The sequence below is a fragment of the Protopterus annectens genome, chromosome 10.part0 (assembly GCF_019279795.1).
Source record: "Protopterus annectens isolate FY-2018-M chromosome 10.part0, PAN1.0, whole genome shotgun sequence".
In the NCBI taxonomy this organism is placed as follows: Eukaryota; Metazoa; Chordata; order Ceratodontiformes; family Protopteridae; genus Protopterus; species Protopterus annectens.
Genome location: NC_056744.1, coordinates 520,279,712 through 520,300,040, shown reverse-complemented (window position 1 = coordinate 520,300,040; position 20,329 = coordinate 520,279,712). Strand labels below are relative to the sequence as shown.

The window sequence follows — 20,329 nt, the reverse complement described above, 5'->3', positions numbered from 1 at the left end:
GTTCTCTGTCCGGCACCTGAAGGATCCAGTCCATGACTGCTGCCCCAGTTTTACAAGTATTGCTTATTTAATGCATTAGGCCAGCAGACCTCAAGATACAATGCATTCTGCTGATTACCAGATGTCAAATTCAGTTGTTCCTAAGAAAAGTTCATTTAGAATATATCCTAGAGTATTCACATGCTGGCTGGGCTTCCTCATTCTGTGAACATGCAAATATGATCACCAGGTTGTCAGCCCTTAGCTACTATGGAAAGGAAATAAATGCAGTTATTTATGTGTTATGAACATCAGAATGTAAACATATAGATTAGGTAGACAGCAAACTTGTAAAGGGACACAGCAACTTATGAGCTTCTGTATTCAGAAATGCAAGGGTTACTATACCATAACATGGATTTTTTGGTAATTACAGTGGCATTTTTGCAGTCCAGAAATTTGCTTTTAGGATATGAGTGAATTTCCATCAAAATACATTGTTATTTATCCTAACTAGGAAGTGCTGAAATACTTTAGAGGCCATTCAGTCATATAATGCAACTGTGTACCCTGTACCCTTCAATGATATGTAACTCATTGCTAAGGCATTCTTGTAAAGATTGCCCCGAGTATAAGCCTCTGATAAGGGCAGAAGAAAATTATGTGTCCCCAAGTCAGCACTAGCACAGGGGTCTCTAGCTAACTTCCTAGAGCATGGTGTTGGGGGGGGTCCAATCAATACTGCAATCGCTATCATTCAGGCAAATTCATTATTTAATGTCTCCTCTGTATGAAACAGACTGATGTGCATTTGGTCGGTCCTAAGTTCCATGACTGAGTTATGAATTTTGACATGATTGTGCAACAGTAAAGCAAAAGTAAATGAATAAACAGGGTGTCCTGCCCCAGTCTCGTTAATCTGCATAACCTGTAAATTACCATTATCTGGTTGACCTGTCATTTATACTTATTAGTTACATAAGTGTTTTGACTTTTGGTTTCTCAACTGTGGTCATGTAGTCCATTTTTAATGTTTATTGAAGAAATAATTTTACATTGTGAAGTGTGTTGCATAGTTCCCGCTTACTCTCCTTGTCCTGTAGCAGCGGACTAATATTAATTTGTTATAGTCCTGCCCACAGTGTGTTGTAGTCCTGTCCGCATAGCAAAAGTGCTTGGTTGGAAGCTCATGGCACAGCTTTCCATGTGTTAAACATTTTCCTCCTAGAAGACGTCAGATGATAAGTTTTGGTTATAGAGCCTCCATCCCCATGGACTGGCATTATCTACTACTGAATTTGGCTAGTCATGTCAGTTTCTTTAATAATCTTAAATAATTACTATACTACCTTCAGATACTGGAGAAATATCCCACATAGGCTGTCTCAATATGTTACTTGTTCTACTCATGGCACTCTGGAGGTCTAAATCTTGATATAAAGTATAATGTTAATCTGGATAATTACAATGAATATTAGTCTATCTATTTTTAGGGTGATGCATTTTTTTATTATTAATAGATCATCTAATCTTGTTGCTCATTTTCACAAATTTGTGTACATAACTGAAAGCAGTTCACAGCTTAGAGGTTCATATGGTCATAGGAGTGTACTAGGCTAATGGCCCTGGAGTCTTTACAAGCCTAGCCCATAGAAGTGCCCTGGCATCATGCCGCTTGACGTTAGTTCCCAGTGCCTCTATCAAGTAGAGCCACTGGAGTGATCCCTGGGTGAACTTTCTATTTCCCATCCACTCATCAAGATTTCTGTTGAAGAGTGCCAGTGAGGTAATCTGCTTGACATGTATGGGAAGTCTATTCCAGAGCATGGGCAGTCTCTGGATCATGAACCCGTCCATCCATCGTGTTCTGTTTATTGTGGTAATGAGGTTGAGGTCTCTGGAGTGTGTGGTGTGGAGGGTTGGGATTTCTTTAGATGTAGCATTTCTAACAGAACTGGGTCAGACATGGCTTTGTAAGTCAAGCAAAGATTGCCTCTTAGTAGACGATATGAGGCAGAGAATAGCTGGAGTTTTTGAGTCTGTATATGAACAACATGTGTTTAAGGCCTAGGATCCTCTCCATGAGGTACTTTTGTGGCCTTTCCAGCTGTTGCAGGTGTCTAGCAAAGTATATGCCAAATGGGGCATTGTATTCGATGATTGGCCTAATGAGGGAAGAGTAGAGAGATGATGACCTCTTTCTTCCTGGATGCAAATCCCTTGGTAATGAGATGTGCCACATAGAAGGACTTTCTGACCACAGTGGCAATGTGGTGTTCGAAGGAGAGGTTACTCTCAACCTGTGTCCCCAGATCTCTTTTAACACCTTCAGTGTTCAGTAGACTTCCATCAATGTGGTAATTAGTGGGAATTCTTCCAAAGGGGATGATGACGCATTTTTTGGCATTAAGCTTAAGGCCATGGTTTTGACACCAGTCATTTGTCTCAGTGAAGCCTTTCTGTAGAATGTCTACATCACTTTGGGAGTTAATAATGGCTCCCAGCTTGCAGTCATCTGCGAACTTGGTCAGCCAGAGTCCCTCCATGTTAGCCTGGACTTCTGAGAAGTCGATGCCAAACAGGAGAGGAAGTTCTTTTATAACATTTTTGTTTTGTATCTCTTCTTTATTTTTGTTTTCCATTTTATGTTCTTAGTAAAGCTTCAAAAACAAATAAATTAAATAATATTAAATAAAATTTCACAGTCTGTAAAGTTAAAGTACTAATGTATAATTTCATTACATGAAATTAGAGATACAGGTGATGCAGAGGGCATAGTGTTTCTACAGTTAAATCTTTATAATATCCACCAGTGTTATAAAATAACATTTATGCTGGATACACTCTCTGTACCACTGTCAGTAGCCATTTTTGATTTAGAGACAGCCCTACCACAGTATTTTACTTGGTGAGGTGCAGAGGCCTAGGGGACCGTCATGTCGGCTTACAGCAAATGTAAATTAGGCATTCCAGTGGAGAGGCATATAACAATTAGCTATGTGCTCTCCAATGGAAATGCCACTAGCAGCTCAGCTGTATAAATCACCACTACTAGTTGTGATAGTTAACTCAGCCAAATGTTAGTATTCACCTATGACTTTCAGTGGATGAGATTATGTTAGAAGTGCTATGGAGTTTAGAAGAAAGATAGTGGTGCTGGGTGTGAATGTGTGTTATGTGTGTAGCAGAGTGTGAATTTAAACTGAGGAACTAAAAGATCAAGTTACTTTAATTCACAGCCCAGCTAGTTACCCCCCACTTTACAAGAGAGAGAGAGAGAGAGAGAGAGAGAGCAGAAGAGTACAACTGAAAGAAAATGAGTTCAACATCCAATTACAAAACTTTAAACTTTCATTTCATACATAACTCACCCAATATTGCTTAGCTGTGCCAACCCCCCCCCCCCCAAAAAAAAGAAAGAAAATCTGGTTATGTGCACATTTTAAAATAATAAAAAAAAAATGTTTACCTTCAGTCTGGTAATCCACAATGCCTCCCTGGCTGACTGTTGGCTTTTACAAAAACATTGCTAGGACTAATTCAATAAAATAACAACAGCAAAAACTTTTTACATTTCCACAATTCCACTGCTAATTTCTAACTAAGCTGCTGATTTTAAAAATATGCATGTTTCTCTCTAGCTTCATCTACTCTGTATTTCCTATCCTCCTCTAATCCTCTTTAATGTTTTCATGTATGCATGGATGCACATGTGAAAAAAAAAGATCAAAACTTATTTAAAGCTTTTCACATTTTAAAAACAAAAAGCTTATATAATGGAAAAATTGATGATCCGGGTTCTTTTTTTTTTTTTACAACTACTTACTGATTGCACCCAGGGCAGACCACACTTTCCACATCTTCATTTGTACTCCTCAGCTTACCTTATTGTGGCTAATCTATCTCTGAATGTTTCTGCTCTCGTGTTAAAAGGCCATTTTTACCACAGTCTTACACTCTTGACTTTCATTTTTCTGAAGTCCTGGCCTTTACTTCTTATGTTACTGCCAAAAACAAATAAAACATTTTAAATATGCTGCACCATTTCCTTGTCATAGTTACAGATATTAACATTCATAATCTTTGCTTTATATGATCAAAATGAAATGAGGTCAAAATGCAGATTCTATATTGATATTTTAACACTTTTGTCAAAGGTTATAAAAAACGTTATTTTCCTAAGTAACACATTTTTGATAATTTATGGATGTGATGAGTTACAAGATAACAATATAAAAAACTGCCATGTACTAGTTTCCTGTAGCATAAACTGCATTTGTAGCATAGCTTTCATTCTACCGGGATTTGTTAATTATACAGTACATCTGTAAGCAAACTAATGACAACTCCCTCCACTGAGAATTATGTCCTTTATACAAATTAACTCAAACTGTTAAACAGTTCCATAATAGACATAAATAATACATAAGGTGACATCAACTTGATACTTATGTGGCTTTCTGTCAAGTAAATTCTCATACCATTTACAGACAGTGTGTTCCCATTTTGTCAGATTATATATTTATGTATTTTGCTTCGTTGACCTAGACTTCTTAAAGTACATGCCTCTAACAGATTTTATGTCAGTACAAATTCTCTTGCTAACAAGTAGCCTTCTAAAATGCAGTGCTGAGCAAGCACTGTCCTCATTTCAAGAGAAACATGTTGGTGTCTGGTTTTAAGGAGAGTATGTCATTTACAACTAATTCAGTTTATCTGAGCTAGACAGTTACACAATATTTTGTAGTTCATGAATATCAGTTTATAGTGATATTAAATCTATGGTTTATCTTGTTTACTGTCATTTAATGTGAACGGAAGCTTGAAAGCTGCAGGAAATATACAAGGTAATTTCAGAATGCAGTAGACCAGTGTTTTTTTTCTGCTGTTACCAAAACACTTAAATTGTGACAACTGATGTCTGTCAGCACATAAACCAGTAAACCAATTATGTCAAAGAGAATTTTTTTTCTTAAAAAAAAAAAATCATTTTTTTAACTGAGGTTAAGATCCTCACAGAACAATCAGATTGCATCCCAAGAAATCCCAAGACCTTGTAAATAAAAACAAAGCACTACTTTCAGTATTATAAAAACAAGAATAGCCAAACAGACATAAGGTGTGTGAAGACTTACATTCAGTGGCTGAACATAGTGCTAGCAATTTCCATAGTAAATAAAAACAATGAAACTCATGCCTAGTGAAGCTAACAGTTCAGCTATGGCCAGGCATAAGCAACTGTTGTGACAGACTGATGGCTTCAACCATGACAAAAATGAATGTAATGAGGATCGGAATACCTGAACAGCATTTGACAAAAAACACTTTTAATTATTAAGTGTTTTTTGTAGGGGGCAAGCTCCCCGCCAAACTCTGAGCTTATTTATAGTAACTCCACACAACTTACTGACACTGATTTTCTATAGAGGAACGCCACTCATGGGTAGGTTAAACCTTGAACATTTGAAGCTTAAGTGGTCAGTCATTGTCTACCAGTAGGTTACCCAAACTGGTATCTGGTATGTAAGAAGTATGGCATACTTAGTGGGTGGGGGAGGAACAATATTGAAGGCATCTAACTTTATTTTTTTCCCTTTAATTAAAAAGTATCAAAATAATTATTTTGTTGCATGTGTTTCCAAGTCAGCAAGTCTGTTCAACATATATACAGGGAGATCTATGAAGGACTGAAAATATGCCTCTTTAAAATAATAGCACCTCCTTAAAAATAACATCAACAACTGTTAATAGATCAATAACTTATATCTGGTGTTAAATTCATATTCATTTTCAAGCCATATCATTAATTTTATAAGTTGATGAAAAAAATAAATAAATAGAGCAAGCAATGATGCATTACATAAACATTATTTCATAGAAAAAAACGATGCACCCAAAATATAATGGACTACACTAGTCAGTATACAGAGATAACTCTGAAGTAAAGTCGAGTCTGTAAAAATGCATCACATGTGTAAAGTGTTTATAAGAGAATGCATGCCATACAAAAAATGTTAAAGCAGTTACATACTAAACCAAAGATTCTACAGTATGTACATTACCTAACAGACTGACTTGCTGTGTGTCGTATTACCTACACCCGCTGTTAACACGTATATATTTTATGGGTTCCACCTGAATTTTAGAGGACTCTGAATGCAGTCTTCAATATAGTGAGACTGAAAGTGCGAATATATGGAATGAATCATTAATTCGTTTACAGTACTTCTGAGTATTCACCATACTCTAAGGAAGATTAAACACAAAACAGTATAAAAAATGTGGCAGATTGTGGCATCAAGGACTGTGTGAGGATTAAGTCTATCCCTGGAAAAAAATGCTTTAATTGAATAAGTTTTGGATTTTGTTGCATGCTTTTTTGACAATCAGTGTTTATTTTATTTTTGGAGTTGTGGGAATTGCAATTACAGGTAATGTACTTCTGAGCTGAACTGTCAAATTCTAGGAAAAGATGCATGTCATAGCTCAAGAATTCCAGCTTGTTTATGTTGGAATGTCTTTCATAATGTGAGAATAACCACTGGCCTTCAAAGCTTAATAATACCACATGGATGCCGTTAAACTAAGCCAAATAGAATCTGTAATCATTTTATTACAAGGGTGAGGTTGGTAAAGTAACTAGCATGTTAACGTAAGGTGTTTTATACATGAATATCCCATAGATGTCTGCTTTCATACCTGAGAAAAGGGTTAAACATGAGTAGTCTCACATGAAGTGTTATCAGTTACTCAGCAACAAAATCATGTGCATCACAGAAGGTAGCTCCTTGTACCAGTCTTTTGCAAATATGCAGCCCTGCTGAGTTCAGAATTTACCTCTATAACATGTTATAGCATATAAATGTATGGCGGCAGCAAGCAGGTAGACTCTCTTTTCTGGAAGTGTAATATGGCTATTCATGACTTGATATTAATATGACTAAAGACCAGTAGTAGCATATATAAACTATAACTATAAAAGTGAAGGAAAGACAAAAACAGGCAGCCCTGTAGATATACCAGACTGTGTCTGTCATGTCAGAAAAAGTAGTCCTTGGTGGATTCCTTTCCTAGCTTGTGATAATTAATGACGAAAAACCCTACATGTACACTCACCCACCCTGGGATGATAACACCCATCGCTCATCTAACTCCTGAGCCACTAATTAACCACAGATCAGCTGTGGTGTAGTCGGAGTCTTATCCCTGAATGCCACCAAAGCAGCTCAGGGTTTTCCTCATTGTATTACTGCTGTTACACTTAATAAACACTGAAAGTCACAAATGATCTGTGTTTACTGCCCTGTGTCAGGTCATGGGTGAAAATGCGTCTTGAGCAAGCATACTTACCCAGTTGTCAAATAAATAAATAAAACATAAAGCTTATGAAACCTAGCTCAAATCGACTGTTTAGTTTTCTTTTTATTAATACAATTGTAATTAAAAATAAAGTTAATTTTAGATTTTTATTGTATCCTTGAAGCACACATACTTCAAGCTTTTGATTACCTGCAATCCATTTTCTTAGCTTAAAAGTATGTTTTGAATTCTTTGAAGGCAGCTATCTAGAATACGTTATGTCTTCTGGAACAAAGAAGACTATATTAATCACTGCTTTTGTTTGTCACTTTTTGTTGTGCCAATTCTTTTAAACCTTGAATTTTTGCTTCTACACTTTTTTCTGTTGATGATGTGGCTTCACACAGACAAGAGTTACAGATAAGTGAGATACAAATTAGCGCTAGCGCCGTCTCAACATCTGGTTTAAAACTTTCCCTACTGTTTTTGTGCTTCCAGGAAGCCGTAGGGTGGATGCATGATGGTGCATAAGATAATAGCTACTAAAATTAAATCTGGAGGGGCATATGGTGAAAATGTAAATGGTATTAATGTTAAAAGTTGTGTCTGATTGTGGATTACCTGATTCAACTGTCAAAATGCTGCTTTTTGAAGAACCCACAGAAAATAATGTGGTTCCTTACAGCCAAATCACGGATAACCATGAACGTAGACATGCATAAAGGGATAGGACATTCTGTTTCTTTGGTTTGTTTGACAGTGGGTCATGTATATGCCTGGAACTGTTTCTTATGCTGCTGCTGCAGTTAAGCAAGGTGTTTCTTCAGAAATAAAATCTGCCTATAAACTTCAGACATTGTCTGTTATTTATATTTCTACAAGAAATAATGAGCCACTTAAGTATGAAATTTTGGACAACTTTGTAATTCCACTTGGTATTAAAAGTACTGATGTGAGGTCATTCATTCATTTTGGCAAAGATTGCTTTTGTGACTTAACTTCTGGACTTTTAAAAGCAAAAACAAGTTTTGAAACGGCTCAAGCACAATACGGCCAAAATAATTAGGTATAAGGTCCACTCTTCTAGGACTCGAAGACCAGTAAATAAAATCTGACTTTTTATTTTTATTTTAGTAAAACACTTTCATCCCTGTTAATACTGCCACGGTGGTGCAGCGGTAGCATTGCTACCTCACAGCAAGAGGTTCTCCCATTCGATTCTCGGCTGGAGTGCGGGGAGTGCCTTCTGTGTGCAGTCTGCATGTCCTCCCCGCAGTTGGGTGGGCGTTCGAAAGACATGCGTAAATGGGCATGCCTTCCTTGAAGGTTGAACATTGAGCTGGCACCTCAGCGTTCATGAAAATCTACTGCCAATCATTAGCGGACCGGAGTTCCACTGTGGTGACCCCAAACTGGGAAAAGCAGAAAGACAACAACAACAACTTTCATCCCTGTTAATACATGGATTTCATCAAAACATAAACAAAACACTATAGCATCAATTTACATGCATTCAAATAACTTAATTGATCAGGTGGTCAAACTAATTAATATATGAACATAAAGGATCCACGTTAAAAACACATTCAAATACCATGTAAAACTCTATGTCTATAAAACTTGTGCCCTAATCTTAAGAATTGGAAAAACAGAAACACTTTCATTTAATCTAGGTAATGTTGTGGCATTTAATTTTAACTGCCACTGACATTCTTTTCTTTCTATCTATAATTTCCAACAACACCCTCTAAGATCTTTTGTAATGACTTCTAGAATTCCAATTTTTAAGAGGCATACATTATTATTATTATTATTATTATTATTATTATTATTATTACAATTACAGTATTCCCGAGAAGACTTAGCCATTCTGAATGAAGGTTTGCACAAATTAAATAACTGGTGCCAAAATCATGGATTGAAACTAAATGTTAAGAAAATGCATTATCGTATGCTTTGTGAAGTCATCTACCCCAGATACCATATTGACAATGCGCCCCTAAGAGATGACCCAATTATTCAGGATTTGGGAACTTATGTGGATAGTGACCTAAGTTTTGAACAATATGTGTCTATATTCATAAGAAAGTCCTTCTGTATTGCACAGCTTATAAACAAAGGGATTGTGTCTAGATAGACTGATGTCAGTATCCCCTTTTACTCAGCCCTAAGTCATTGAAAATAACACCCCCTTTTGGCATTTATCTATCCAGATACATGAAATAATTGGAATGCCTTCAGAGATAGGTTCATAGGTTCATACTAGGCTATCTGCCCTAGGGCATTTATAAGCCTAGCCAGAGTGTGTTTGGCTTTCGCCACCCATTTTAAATTAATTTTGCTATGCCCTTTTTCGAGGTTAGTATACTGTGCCTCTGTCTAACAGTGACACAGAAGTGATACCCAGGGTAAACCTACGATCTCCCATCCACTCATCAAGATTCCTCTTGAAGAGAGTCAATGAACGACTCTGCCTAACCTGGACTGGGAATTTATTCCAGAGTGAAGGGAGCCTCTGGGTTATGAATCTGTCCCTCCAGCATGTCCTATTTATTTCAGTGCTGAGGTTTAAGTCTCTCGAGTGCGTAGCTCGATGGGATTTGGATTTTCTGATGTGCAGCATGTCCAGATACCTTATTAAAAGGATACAAGACCTAAACAACATGTGCTACATGGACTGACTCAAAGCCCTGTCACTATACTTGGTATTCTACAGACTGCTAAGATATGACCTGTGTCTGGCATACAAGGCCCAGTGACTCTACAGATATGTGAGTATGTGACAGCATACCTCTCATCCTCATAGAGCAAGAAATCTGGACAAAGCCCTAAATAATGGGGGCACAAAGGCCCACAAATATGGAAAAGTTTTAAATATTGCTCTTACAAACTTAGAAAGTTGATAGAATAATATGTTTTGTGTTAGCATGAATTTTCTGAAGGGTATGAAGTCTGAAACCTAAGCATCTGTCATTATTTTCAGACTTCAGTCTTTAATAATGTGCCAATAATTAGCCAGAAAACCACAATTTTATAAAATGTGGACCGAAAATATAAGGCAAAAATCTGGACATGCTGCTAAAATCTGTACAGTTGAGAGGTATGTGTAACAGCTGTATTGATCAATTCTGCACAATGTATTCTTTACTCATTTAAAGAGACAGTCCTTGTATAACAATGGTTTCTGTTGTTCTGAAGTCTGTATGTTCTCTGCTATGTTGAGAAAGTGGTCTGACATCAAAAATAAATAAATAAGTAAATAAATAAATAAATGGATGTCATTACACAATAGTTTCACTAATTAGACCATCCTTTTTTCCATCTTTTTTGGCAGTATCCTTGCAACAGCTGGAACTCATTTTAATAACCATGTTGACCTAAGGACACTAAGGGCAGTTCGTGTGCTGAGGCCTCTTAAACTTGTATCAGGAATTCCCAGTAAGTTGCTGCATTAATACTTATAAAACTTTTTATGACAGAAATGTATGTATAATCAGAAAATGCCTTGTACCTGTGCCTTTAAAAAGACAAAATGCTTGTGTAAAAAATGTAGGAAGAATCAAAAATAAGGTTTTCTTATTCCATTTATATTTTTAAGATTGTTCTTATTCTGTGAATCAACATATGTGCATTTGTTGAAAGATTCTATTTTAAGTCAATGGAGTTATAGTTTAAGCATTGGATTTATAGTTTAAGCATTATATGTCATTACACTGAGTAGATAAATTTGGTTTACCTATGAAGTGGAGAGTAGTGTGATTATAATGGTGAAAACTTTATGACTGAAATATAAACTTCCTGCCAAAAATAAATTGTGAATTATTCATAAGAGTCTTATCATATATTATGATTATGTGAAAGCATTCTTTAACTCACTGCCTGTCATGGAGGTCTGAAAGTTGCAGTCTTAACTTCCAGTGGTTATACGTTTGAGCTTTTTTGACAAAAGTATCATAAATTCACAGTACAAACACATGTTCATATCTCTTAAACTGAGGGTGATATGAAATAAGTTAAACAGCTTATTTGCGTGTCTCTGTATCAGCTGTAATTATTGATAGTGCTAAACAGTACTTTTCAGCACTAATTATCACTAGTGGCCCATGCATAATATTGGTATAGGCATACCCTTATGAACTCCCCCACACATATTCTCACACATACACAGGCACTCAGTTTACATGACGTAGTTGTCCTCTTCCTCACTTGATGTCATTGATGGTCATACTCACCCATTCACTGATACACACACACACAAACACACACACACACACACACACACACACACACACACACACACACACACACACACACACATATCTACTTTACTGATCCCTTAATTAGTGCCCCCAAATGCAACAACTCAGACAGACACACATTCATACACGCACACAGTCAGCCAAGTCCACTCATATCCCTGCAGGCATGTACATATGCTGGCACATCCTCCCACCTATCCACACACCCACCCAGGTGCCGACAAAAAATACCAGCATGTATTCTCTAACCTTACCTGTAATATGGTCTCAGCCATTAAAATGGAAATGTGGTAGTTATTGCTGATTTTACACAGCTGAACAACACTTTGAAACACTTGGCTACATACTCCATTCCTGCAGACATTTCCAGATGACAGCATATGACTAATTAGCATTAGCCACTCCCCCTCACATGTCTCATTCATATTTAGCATGCCTGTAGATACAGCCCAACTGTCCTGGCAGCCTTGGAAGCTACCATGACTCCCACTTGCAGCTATACCAGGCTAGACCAATTGTTCTAAATCACTTTGGTTGGTCTGTCTTTGACTCAGAAAGTTCATTCTCGAGTGACTACTCACATTAGTGCTTACTGCTCATGGTTGCCCTTTCTGAATCTAAGCTATAATCAGTACAGTGTTAGCATTCAGTTGTTTCCAAGAATCCATCTGCATTTTAAAGTCCCAATAAATAAAGTAAGTGCTAGTTGTTGTAATGCTTAAACACAATCTAGACTCCCATGGTAAATGCTCAGGCTACATACCAGTGTGCACATCAGCAACATTTTTGTTCACTCATGCATAAGCTTTCATATGATATTAAGTGACTCTGTCTTTGGTGCTTGTTTGTTGATATAATTACAGAAATCTGAAAATTAGAGACATACACATAACTAAGTTTTTGCACGATGCCAGACATCCCTCTACCTGTAGAAGGAAGGTGGATAAGAAGCAGTGCATTTATGCTGCTAGTCATGCTAGTTAGATGAAAATGCTAAAGTGCGTATATGATTTATTTTATTTTATTTTATTTTATTTTACATTTGTAGTTCTGCAAGTAGTGATGTAAATATGAGGTGTGGCATTGCAGTTCTTGCCAAATGGTAATTCAAAATGATGTAAGTAGTGTGAAGAAAAGTTATAAATATAACTATTGCTTTTAAAAGTGATATTCATATTGCAAATAAATGCTTTAAACAAAGTAATTGTTGTTTTAAATAGTTAGGTACTATTATGTGTTAACATTCTTGCATTGTTCCACTAATAGGTCTTTAATAGACTAATGATGTATAAGACAGTCCATATAGCATTACCAGTTTTGAAAAGCTGGACTCCCTTAAAAGTAGGGTTGTGTGCATGGAATAACAGTTCTGTGTAGTGTGATATAATAAGAATTGCTGTGGATTATATGTGAGGAATACTGGACATTTCTTAGAATGGTATTCAGAAGAAGCAAAGCAAACTTCTTAGCATTTATGCTTTGGACATCAGTTTCTATACAACAAGGGAATTTACAAGAATTTGGTGAGAACCTTCATCCCTTTACTTATGGCTCTCTGGGACAATGAAAAATCAAGGTGTGTTACATAACTTTCTTCAGTTATCACTACAAAAGATTAATTTTCTTTTGTATACATTTGCCTGTGAAGAGTCTAGACCACTGAGTTTACTTTTGTTTCACAATAAAACTTTGTTTATTTTATGAACATATGCACTTTGTTATAGTACTTTTTTAATGGGGAAGGTTTTGGCATCATTATATGAAAATTCCTGTTTCTCTTTTGCTGCCTGCACAGTTTAACCTACCAGAAGAGAAAGCTTTCTGGTGTTGTTAATGAGCAATTCTATGGTCTGTCTTTGCTGGATGGAGTGCCTAAATACTGAGATCACCATGATAGTCACAAATTTTGCATACAGTAGCCACTGTTGTTGTTGTGTCTTTCGGCTTTTCCCAGTTAGGGGTCGCCACAGCAGAACTCCGGTCCGCTAATGATTGGTAGTTGATTTTTACGTGCCGAGTTACTGAATGTATATGTATGGTTCCCACTGCCAGAGCTATGTCAACATCAGAGACAGTCCTACCATTAAAAACTGATTAGATACCAAGAACTTGTGGCACTTTGAGTGGTTATGTCCACAAAAAGGGATAAGACTAGACTGACTGGGACTGGATTTTCCAAGCTTAGAATAATGTGATCCTTTAAAATCAATCATGGACATGAAAGGGACTGACTATCAAGACAACAAAAAGTTAGGTTAACCATCAGACTCTATTAAATTGTGGGTAGAGTCTGATGGTCAACACACTAAATGTAAACATGAAAAAAAGAAAGCCAGCACCTTGGAAGCATGAAGATTTATTGTAAGAATCAGCGTATAGCTTTCATCAGTGGTACATCACAAAAAGCAGTGATAACCCTGCAATAAATACTCAACCTAATTAAGTACCCATGACATAATTTCCTGTCCAAGACAAAACTTTTCTCATACCAAATAATAAACATAAAAAAACACAAAGAGGCACAAAAAACACACAAAACAAATACAGAACACAATAAAGGTCCATATAAATTTACTGTTTTGTTCCCCTTTATTCTTTTCTTTGATGTTTTTGTATTCTGGTTTTGTTTTAAGAACTGTTGTACTCTTGGTATCCACCACAGAGTACTGAATAATACCCAATGGTATCCGACCCATGATAGGAAAGGAAAGCACTACAATTTGTCATTTAATCCAGGTGGGCTTTCTTTTTTCATATTTGCTACAGTTTTTGTGGCCCATGCACCTACCGTACTTGCTAGCCTGCCTCTCTTTGACTACATGTTATTTGCTTGCTGTTGGTGTTGGGAGTGCTGAAGCAGGAGCCATTTTAGTGGCGTTCAATGTCAGTAGAGGAGGTTTCCTCACTGTTTGGTTTACAACCTGTTCTTTTCATCAATCTGTTCATTTATATGTGCACCCTGTTTTCCATCTGGATGGTTGGATCTAACTAAGGAGTGCCGTATATTTCATGGGGTCTACTGCCTTTTCTTTTTTCATCAACAGGATTTATTTTTGCAGTATTGGAAGGGGATGACTCATCTACCTTGTGAATCAGCGTTTTATTAACATCCAAGCATTCAGTGTGGTCGTTGGGTCTTTTATATGCAAAAGTCTTGCTAAACTAACATTTTTTGGAATACTTATGTTGCTTTATCTACAGAGGGGGATTCATCGACTACATTTCATGGGTTAGTGTTTTTTAACTTACTTAACTTTTTTCGTTCTTATTGAGGCTTTGGCATTGCTTTTAGCCTAATTTTGTTGGTGGCCATACCTTTATTGATCCTAGTGACATTCTCTTTTTCTTGGCTGATATTTGAAGGGGCTTTTGAAATTACAACAAGGGCCTTTCAGACTGGGCAAGGTTTGGTGCATTAACAAGTGCTTGTGAGATTGGGGATCATTCGAACATATGTTTTGACATTGACTGTACTGATTTGAGCTTATGGGCCACACCTGAATTGATTGTGATCGATCAAGACTGCACTAGCAAAGGATTATGTGCAAACGGGGAGCATAAACACTCCACGGAGGACTGGTTTCTAATTGATCAAGGCAGACTTCATGATATAAGAACTCATGTTGTTGCATGTCTGTATACACACTGATAATATATTTTTGGTCCGGGACTATAATAACTTTGGCAGAGTTTCAGAAATTGTTTATATTCATGTATATATTTATTTCATTTAGTTATTTAGACAGATGATGCTCTTGTCATTAAGCAAATAATGAGCAATTCGCCCATTTTGGGGTGTAGGAATCAGGGTCTGTTTTCATTCTACACACAGTTTTACATTAATCAGTCGATCTATTGCTGGAGAAAGCATTCTTTTTTGGGTAGGATGGTCAAAGAGATGTCAAAGGGAACGTTTTGAACCATTCATTCTCCTTTTTTAGTTGGGTTGGCACCAGTCATTTCTCATAGGCCTACGAATTGATTTTTGTATGTAGTGGTTTATATTCATTACAGGCATTTTTTCTTATTTACACAGGGGTTCAGTGTATGATTTTTTCATGATGGTTTACCTTTTCATGGCTTACGATTTTTTGATTAATAATGAGTCTATATGGTTGTGACTGGGTGCCGGTTACTATCCAGTGGACCTACACATTCTAACATAGATTGTATAATTGGGGGAAAGTACAAATTATGGTTTTCTAATTATTTTTGACCGACTCAGGACCACAAGAAGTAAATTCAGGAAACCATTATAGAACTATCCCATTTTTTATTATAGTGTTTATTTATCCAGCTTATTAGTTTGGACATTGCTTTTTAGGGGATTGTGAGCTTTCCACGTTATATATGAGTTTATTACACATAGGGCCTGATTTCCACACACTTCATTACAAGTGGATTACAGGTTGACACTTGGTTAATGGATATCTCATTTATCTTTAGGGTAATGACTCTGTGTGTTGACAGGGCATTATTAATATTGGTCATCGCATATTTGATAACAGAGAAATGTGTACTCATATGTAGTTGGAAGGCTCCTTGCCTGCAAACATTTTCACTATTGGGGGACAGATTAGTTAACAGTTATTACATAATTTTTGCCTAGAATTTCATTATGTAACATATTCTTTTGGTTTCGGATTGCAAACTTGCCAGTTCTGGGTGGAATCTTCATTTGCCCTCTTGGGCTAATTAGAGTAATTTTTTTTTACCCCTTTTTGTGATCCTAACAGCCAATTTTTTACATTCCTTTGTGACTCATATGGGGTTAAAACAACAGTTTATTGTATTAGACAATCAGGTTTAAGTATAGGGGGTTTATTTCCCAGCACCCTTGACAGTCTGCTCAGGAGACGTCATATAGCTTCTATTTTTGGTATTACTACATCACAGTTGACTAACAGAGTTTTCAAGGTGATTGAAGCAAATTAGTAAATTATGGTCATGGATCTTAACAAGCTGCTTCAGGGCCTTTGTGCAGATAAGGATGATATTCATGTATTTAGAATTAAACCTATGGATGAGGGCTCAAAGGAGAACAACCAAATTGATCCAGTTGACGGTTGTAATTTGCTATTTACACAGCTTGGCAAGAAGGTGAAAACTTTACGTACTAACATTTGGCACTTAAAGCTTTTCAAAGCTTATCAAAATATCACCCCGAGGGGTTTAAGGACCAAATTACAGCCATTAGTCAGCAAGCCTGATGATATATTATTAAGGGATTGGAACTTGTCACAGCAACAGGCGTCCATGTCCTTTGTTAACATTTTAGCATCTTACTATGAAAGAACAATTGAGGTCAACATTTGTGATGTTCAAAAAATATGTGAGGAATTGAAAAAACATGAAGAACAAACAAACTTTAAGGACAATCTTAGCAGACTCTCAAAGGAACTGACTACCTTTGAAAATCATTTGAAAGATGAAGTTACTTAAGTTTTCTAGAGATATGGAGGATTATGAGAGGGGTAGGCCATTTGAGTCATGGAGAAGTGTTAGGTTTGCGGATGGAACAAAAAATACCACTCAGATACACAAAAAAGACCGAGATCTATATTGAAAAAAGGTAGACCACACACTACAACCTCGGGGGAGGAATCCTCCACTACTGACACTGAATCCACATGCATTAGTGATTCCCCTGATTCCAAGAGGGGCCGGGGTTCAGAATACCCTTTAGGGGTAGGAGGCACAGGGGGGGATGTAAACACAGGGATAAAAGCCATAAAGGATCTTTTCCAATCAATAGTGAAATAAATCTTGAACGCTCAGATGTGCATAATATTTCAAAATATGTTGTATCATCTGAAGAGGAATCATTGAATAAAGGTCTTGGTTTTATCCCTGTTTTTTTGTGGATGAAATCATTTTTGTTTCTGATATATTATCTTTTTGTAGAAAGATTAATTTGAAATTGTTTTTCGGCCAACAGGATCATTCTCAGAGATCTACTGATTTTAGATTCCACAAATCTAATTTCAGTCCACCCATGGACAAACAAATTGCCATCTTCCAACAGGCAGTAATCAAAGATTTGCATTACCATTTAGACCCCTTACATACTATCAGACATAATTTGACAAAGGCGGAACAAAAAGCTCTCATTGATCTTGGGGCCAACACTGACATTTCCATTCTATGAGCAGACAAGGGTGGGGCGTTGGTGGTCATGGACTCCAGTTATTACTGGGCTGAGGGAAGTAGACAACTGTCCAACCCTCAGCATTATATGAACATGCCAACGGACCCCACTCCAAACTTTAAAAAAGAAATTGATAATTTTCTGCAGGAAGCTGTTGAGGAGGGAATCATCAGTGATAAAACTAGACAACAACTAATGGTCAAAGATCCAGGTAAACAATATCTTTACCTGTTGCCCAAAATTCACAAATCTTTGAGTACACCACCAGGCAGGCCTATTGTTTCGGACATAGGCTCCCTCACGGAGACATTGTCAGCATTTTTGACAGAATATTTGAAACCACTATTGCCATATGTCAGAGCCAGATTAAAGGACACCACTGAATTTCTACAAATTGTATCTGAGTCTGAATTGAAACCTCATTGGTTGATGTGTACCCTAGATGTTAAATCTCTCTATACCAGCATTCCACATTGGGCTGGATTAACAGCATTAGAATTTTGGCTAAATAAGACCAATATTTATAGTCCAGGATTTAACACATTGCTCATTTGTATGGCCGAGCATGTCCTTACTAAAAACATCTTCTGTTTTCAACATGAGTGTTACTGGCAAATTCAAGGCACAGCAATGGGGGCATCTTTTGCCCCAATATATGCTGATTTATATATGGAATATGTGGAGGAGCACATTATATATAATGAACTACATAATCTGTATTTGCCAGAGGTAGACATAGGGAGATGGTTTTTGGATGGCTGTTGGCTTGTATGGAAAGGAGGCAGTGAATTTCTGGAGGAATTCATTGAATACCTTAATGGAAACAAATGAGGGGCTGAATTTACAGTGAGTCATCATAAAAATGAGATTAAATTTTTGGATGTTCATTTACTGTCAACCAGATAACAAACTATAAGCCACAGTTTAGCGAAAAATATCCACAATACAACAGCCTGCTACATGCCTCCAGTCTCCACCCCAAACATACCATTAATAACATTCCAAAATCCCAGTTTTTGCATTTGAAGAGGATTTGCTCTTCACAGCAGGATCTTACACAATCCCATCAGGATTTAGCTAACAGATTTTTAGCTAGGGGATATGACAAGCAGAATATTAACTCGGCCATGCAATGGGCTAAAAACCAATCAAGGAATAATTTATTAGAATACAAACATCAACCCAGGAATGATAATAAGGACACCTTGAGAATGATCACCACATTTGGTAGAAACACAGCACATCTTATTGATGCTATTGACAAACATTGGAATTTGAAGACCAATGAACAATTGGATGACCTTTTGGGGGACAAATGCCTATTTTCTTACAGGTGGGGCAAAACTTTGGGTTCCCATTTCTCTCATTACAAAGAAATCATGCATCAGGATGCCATTTATCATCAAACCACATTAACAGGGGAGAGATTGGTTGGTTCTTACCCATGCGGACATTGCACCTTTTGTAAACATGTTTTTAAAACAAAAACCTTTACCAATAAAAATACTGGGCAGTTGTACAACATTAACTGCTTCGCCAGTTGTGGAACAGATTGGGTTATATATTTAGCCACTTGCACTTGTCAAGCTTTTTATGTGGGCCAAACGTCTAGACAATTTAGATTTCGAATGTCAGAACATTTAGGGGATATTAGGAATGCCAGAGCCACCAATGCTCTTTATAGACATTCACTGATTCATCATACAGAGAAATTTACTTTCACAGATATTGACAAAATATCAGGCAATAGATCTTTCAAAACAGGGTGGTACAATATATTAAACATGAAGGAAAGGAAATGGATTGTAAAATTGGGGGGTTTATTCCCACCTGGATTAAATGACAAATTGTAGTGCTTTCCTTTCCTATCATGGGTTGGATACCACTGGGTATTATTCAGTACTCTGTGGTGGATACCAAGAGTACAACAGTTCTTAAAACAAAAACAGAATACAAAAACATCAAAGAAAAGAATAAAGGGGAACAAAACAGTAAATCTATATGGACCTTTATTGTGTTTTGTATTTTTTTGTGTTTTTTTGTGAATTTTGTGGGGTTTTTTTGTGTTTATTATTTGGTATCAGAAAAGTTTTGTCTTGGACAGGAAATGATATAATGGGTACTTAATTAGATTAAGTATTTATTGCAGGGTTATCACTGCTTTTTGTGATGTACCACTGATGAAAGCTATACGCTGAAACCGGTCTGGTTCTTACAATAAATCTTCATGCTTCCAAGGTGCTGACTTCCTTTTTTTTCATGTTTGCTACATTTTGTCTGGCCCATGTACCTACCGTACGTGCTAGCCTGCCTCTCTTTGACACAAAAAGTAAAACATACATATTAGCTGCTTACCTACTTAGCTGTAATTGGTGTTTTAAAGTGACCCAAACAATGCCGAAAAATGTATTGTACTAGTAGATAGATTATTAACTAATGACACTATTGGAGGGATTTATAAACATTAACTTGACATGTAAACTATGTGTACACTTTGTATACATTTTCTGAATTCAAGAATAACCCTACCACAATACTTGTGTTGTCTATTCACTCAGAGAGATTACATTACGTGTACACATACCCTGGGATTCAATAGTCATTTTTCCGTGCATGAACAGTGTAGCCGCTCTTGCACAGAAAA

General features: G+C 36.7%; 1 protein-coding gene across 4 annotated transcripts in view; it reads left to right on the top strand.

Annotated features, from left to right (window-relative positions):
* LOC122813204 (voltage-dependent R-type calcium channel subunit alpha-1E-like) overlaps window positions 1-20,329 on the top strand; it is a 4,399,719-nt gene that overhangs the window by 1,158,950 nt on the left and 3,220,440 nt on the right. For all 4 annotated transcript variants that reach the window (XM_044085387.1, XM_044085385.1, XM_044085384.1 and 1 more), the window contains one exon: window positions 10,613-10,716. In XM_044085387.1, the coding sequence (XP_043941322.1) occupies window positions 10,613-10,716 (104 nt within the window). The remainder of the gene's footprint in view (window positions 1-10,612; window positions 10,717-20,329) is intronic.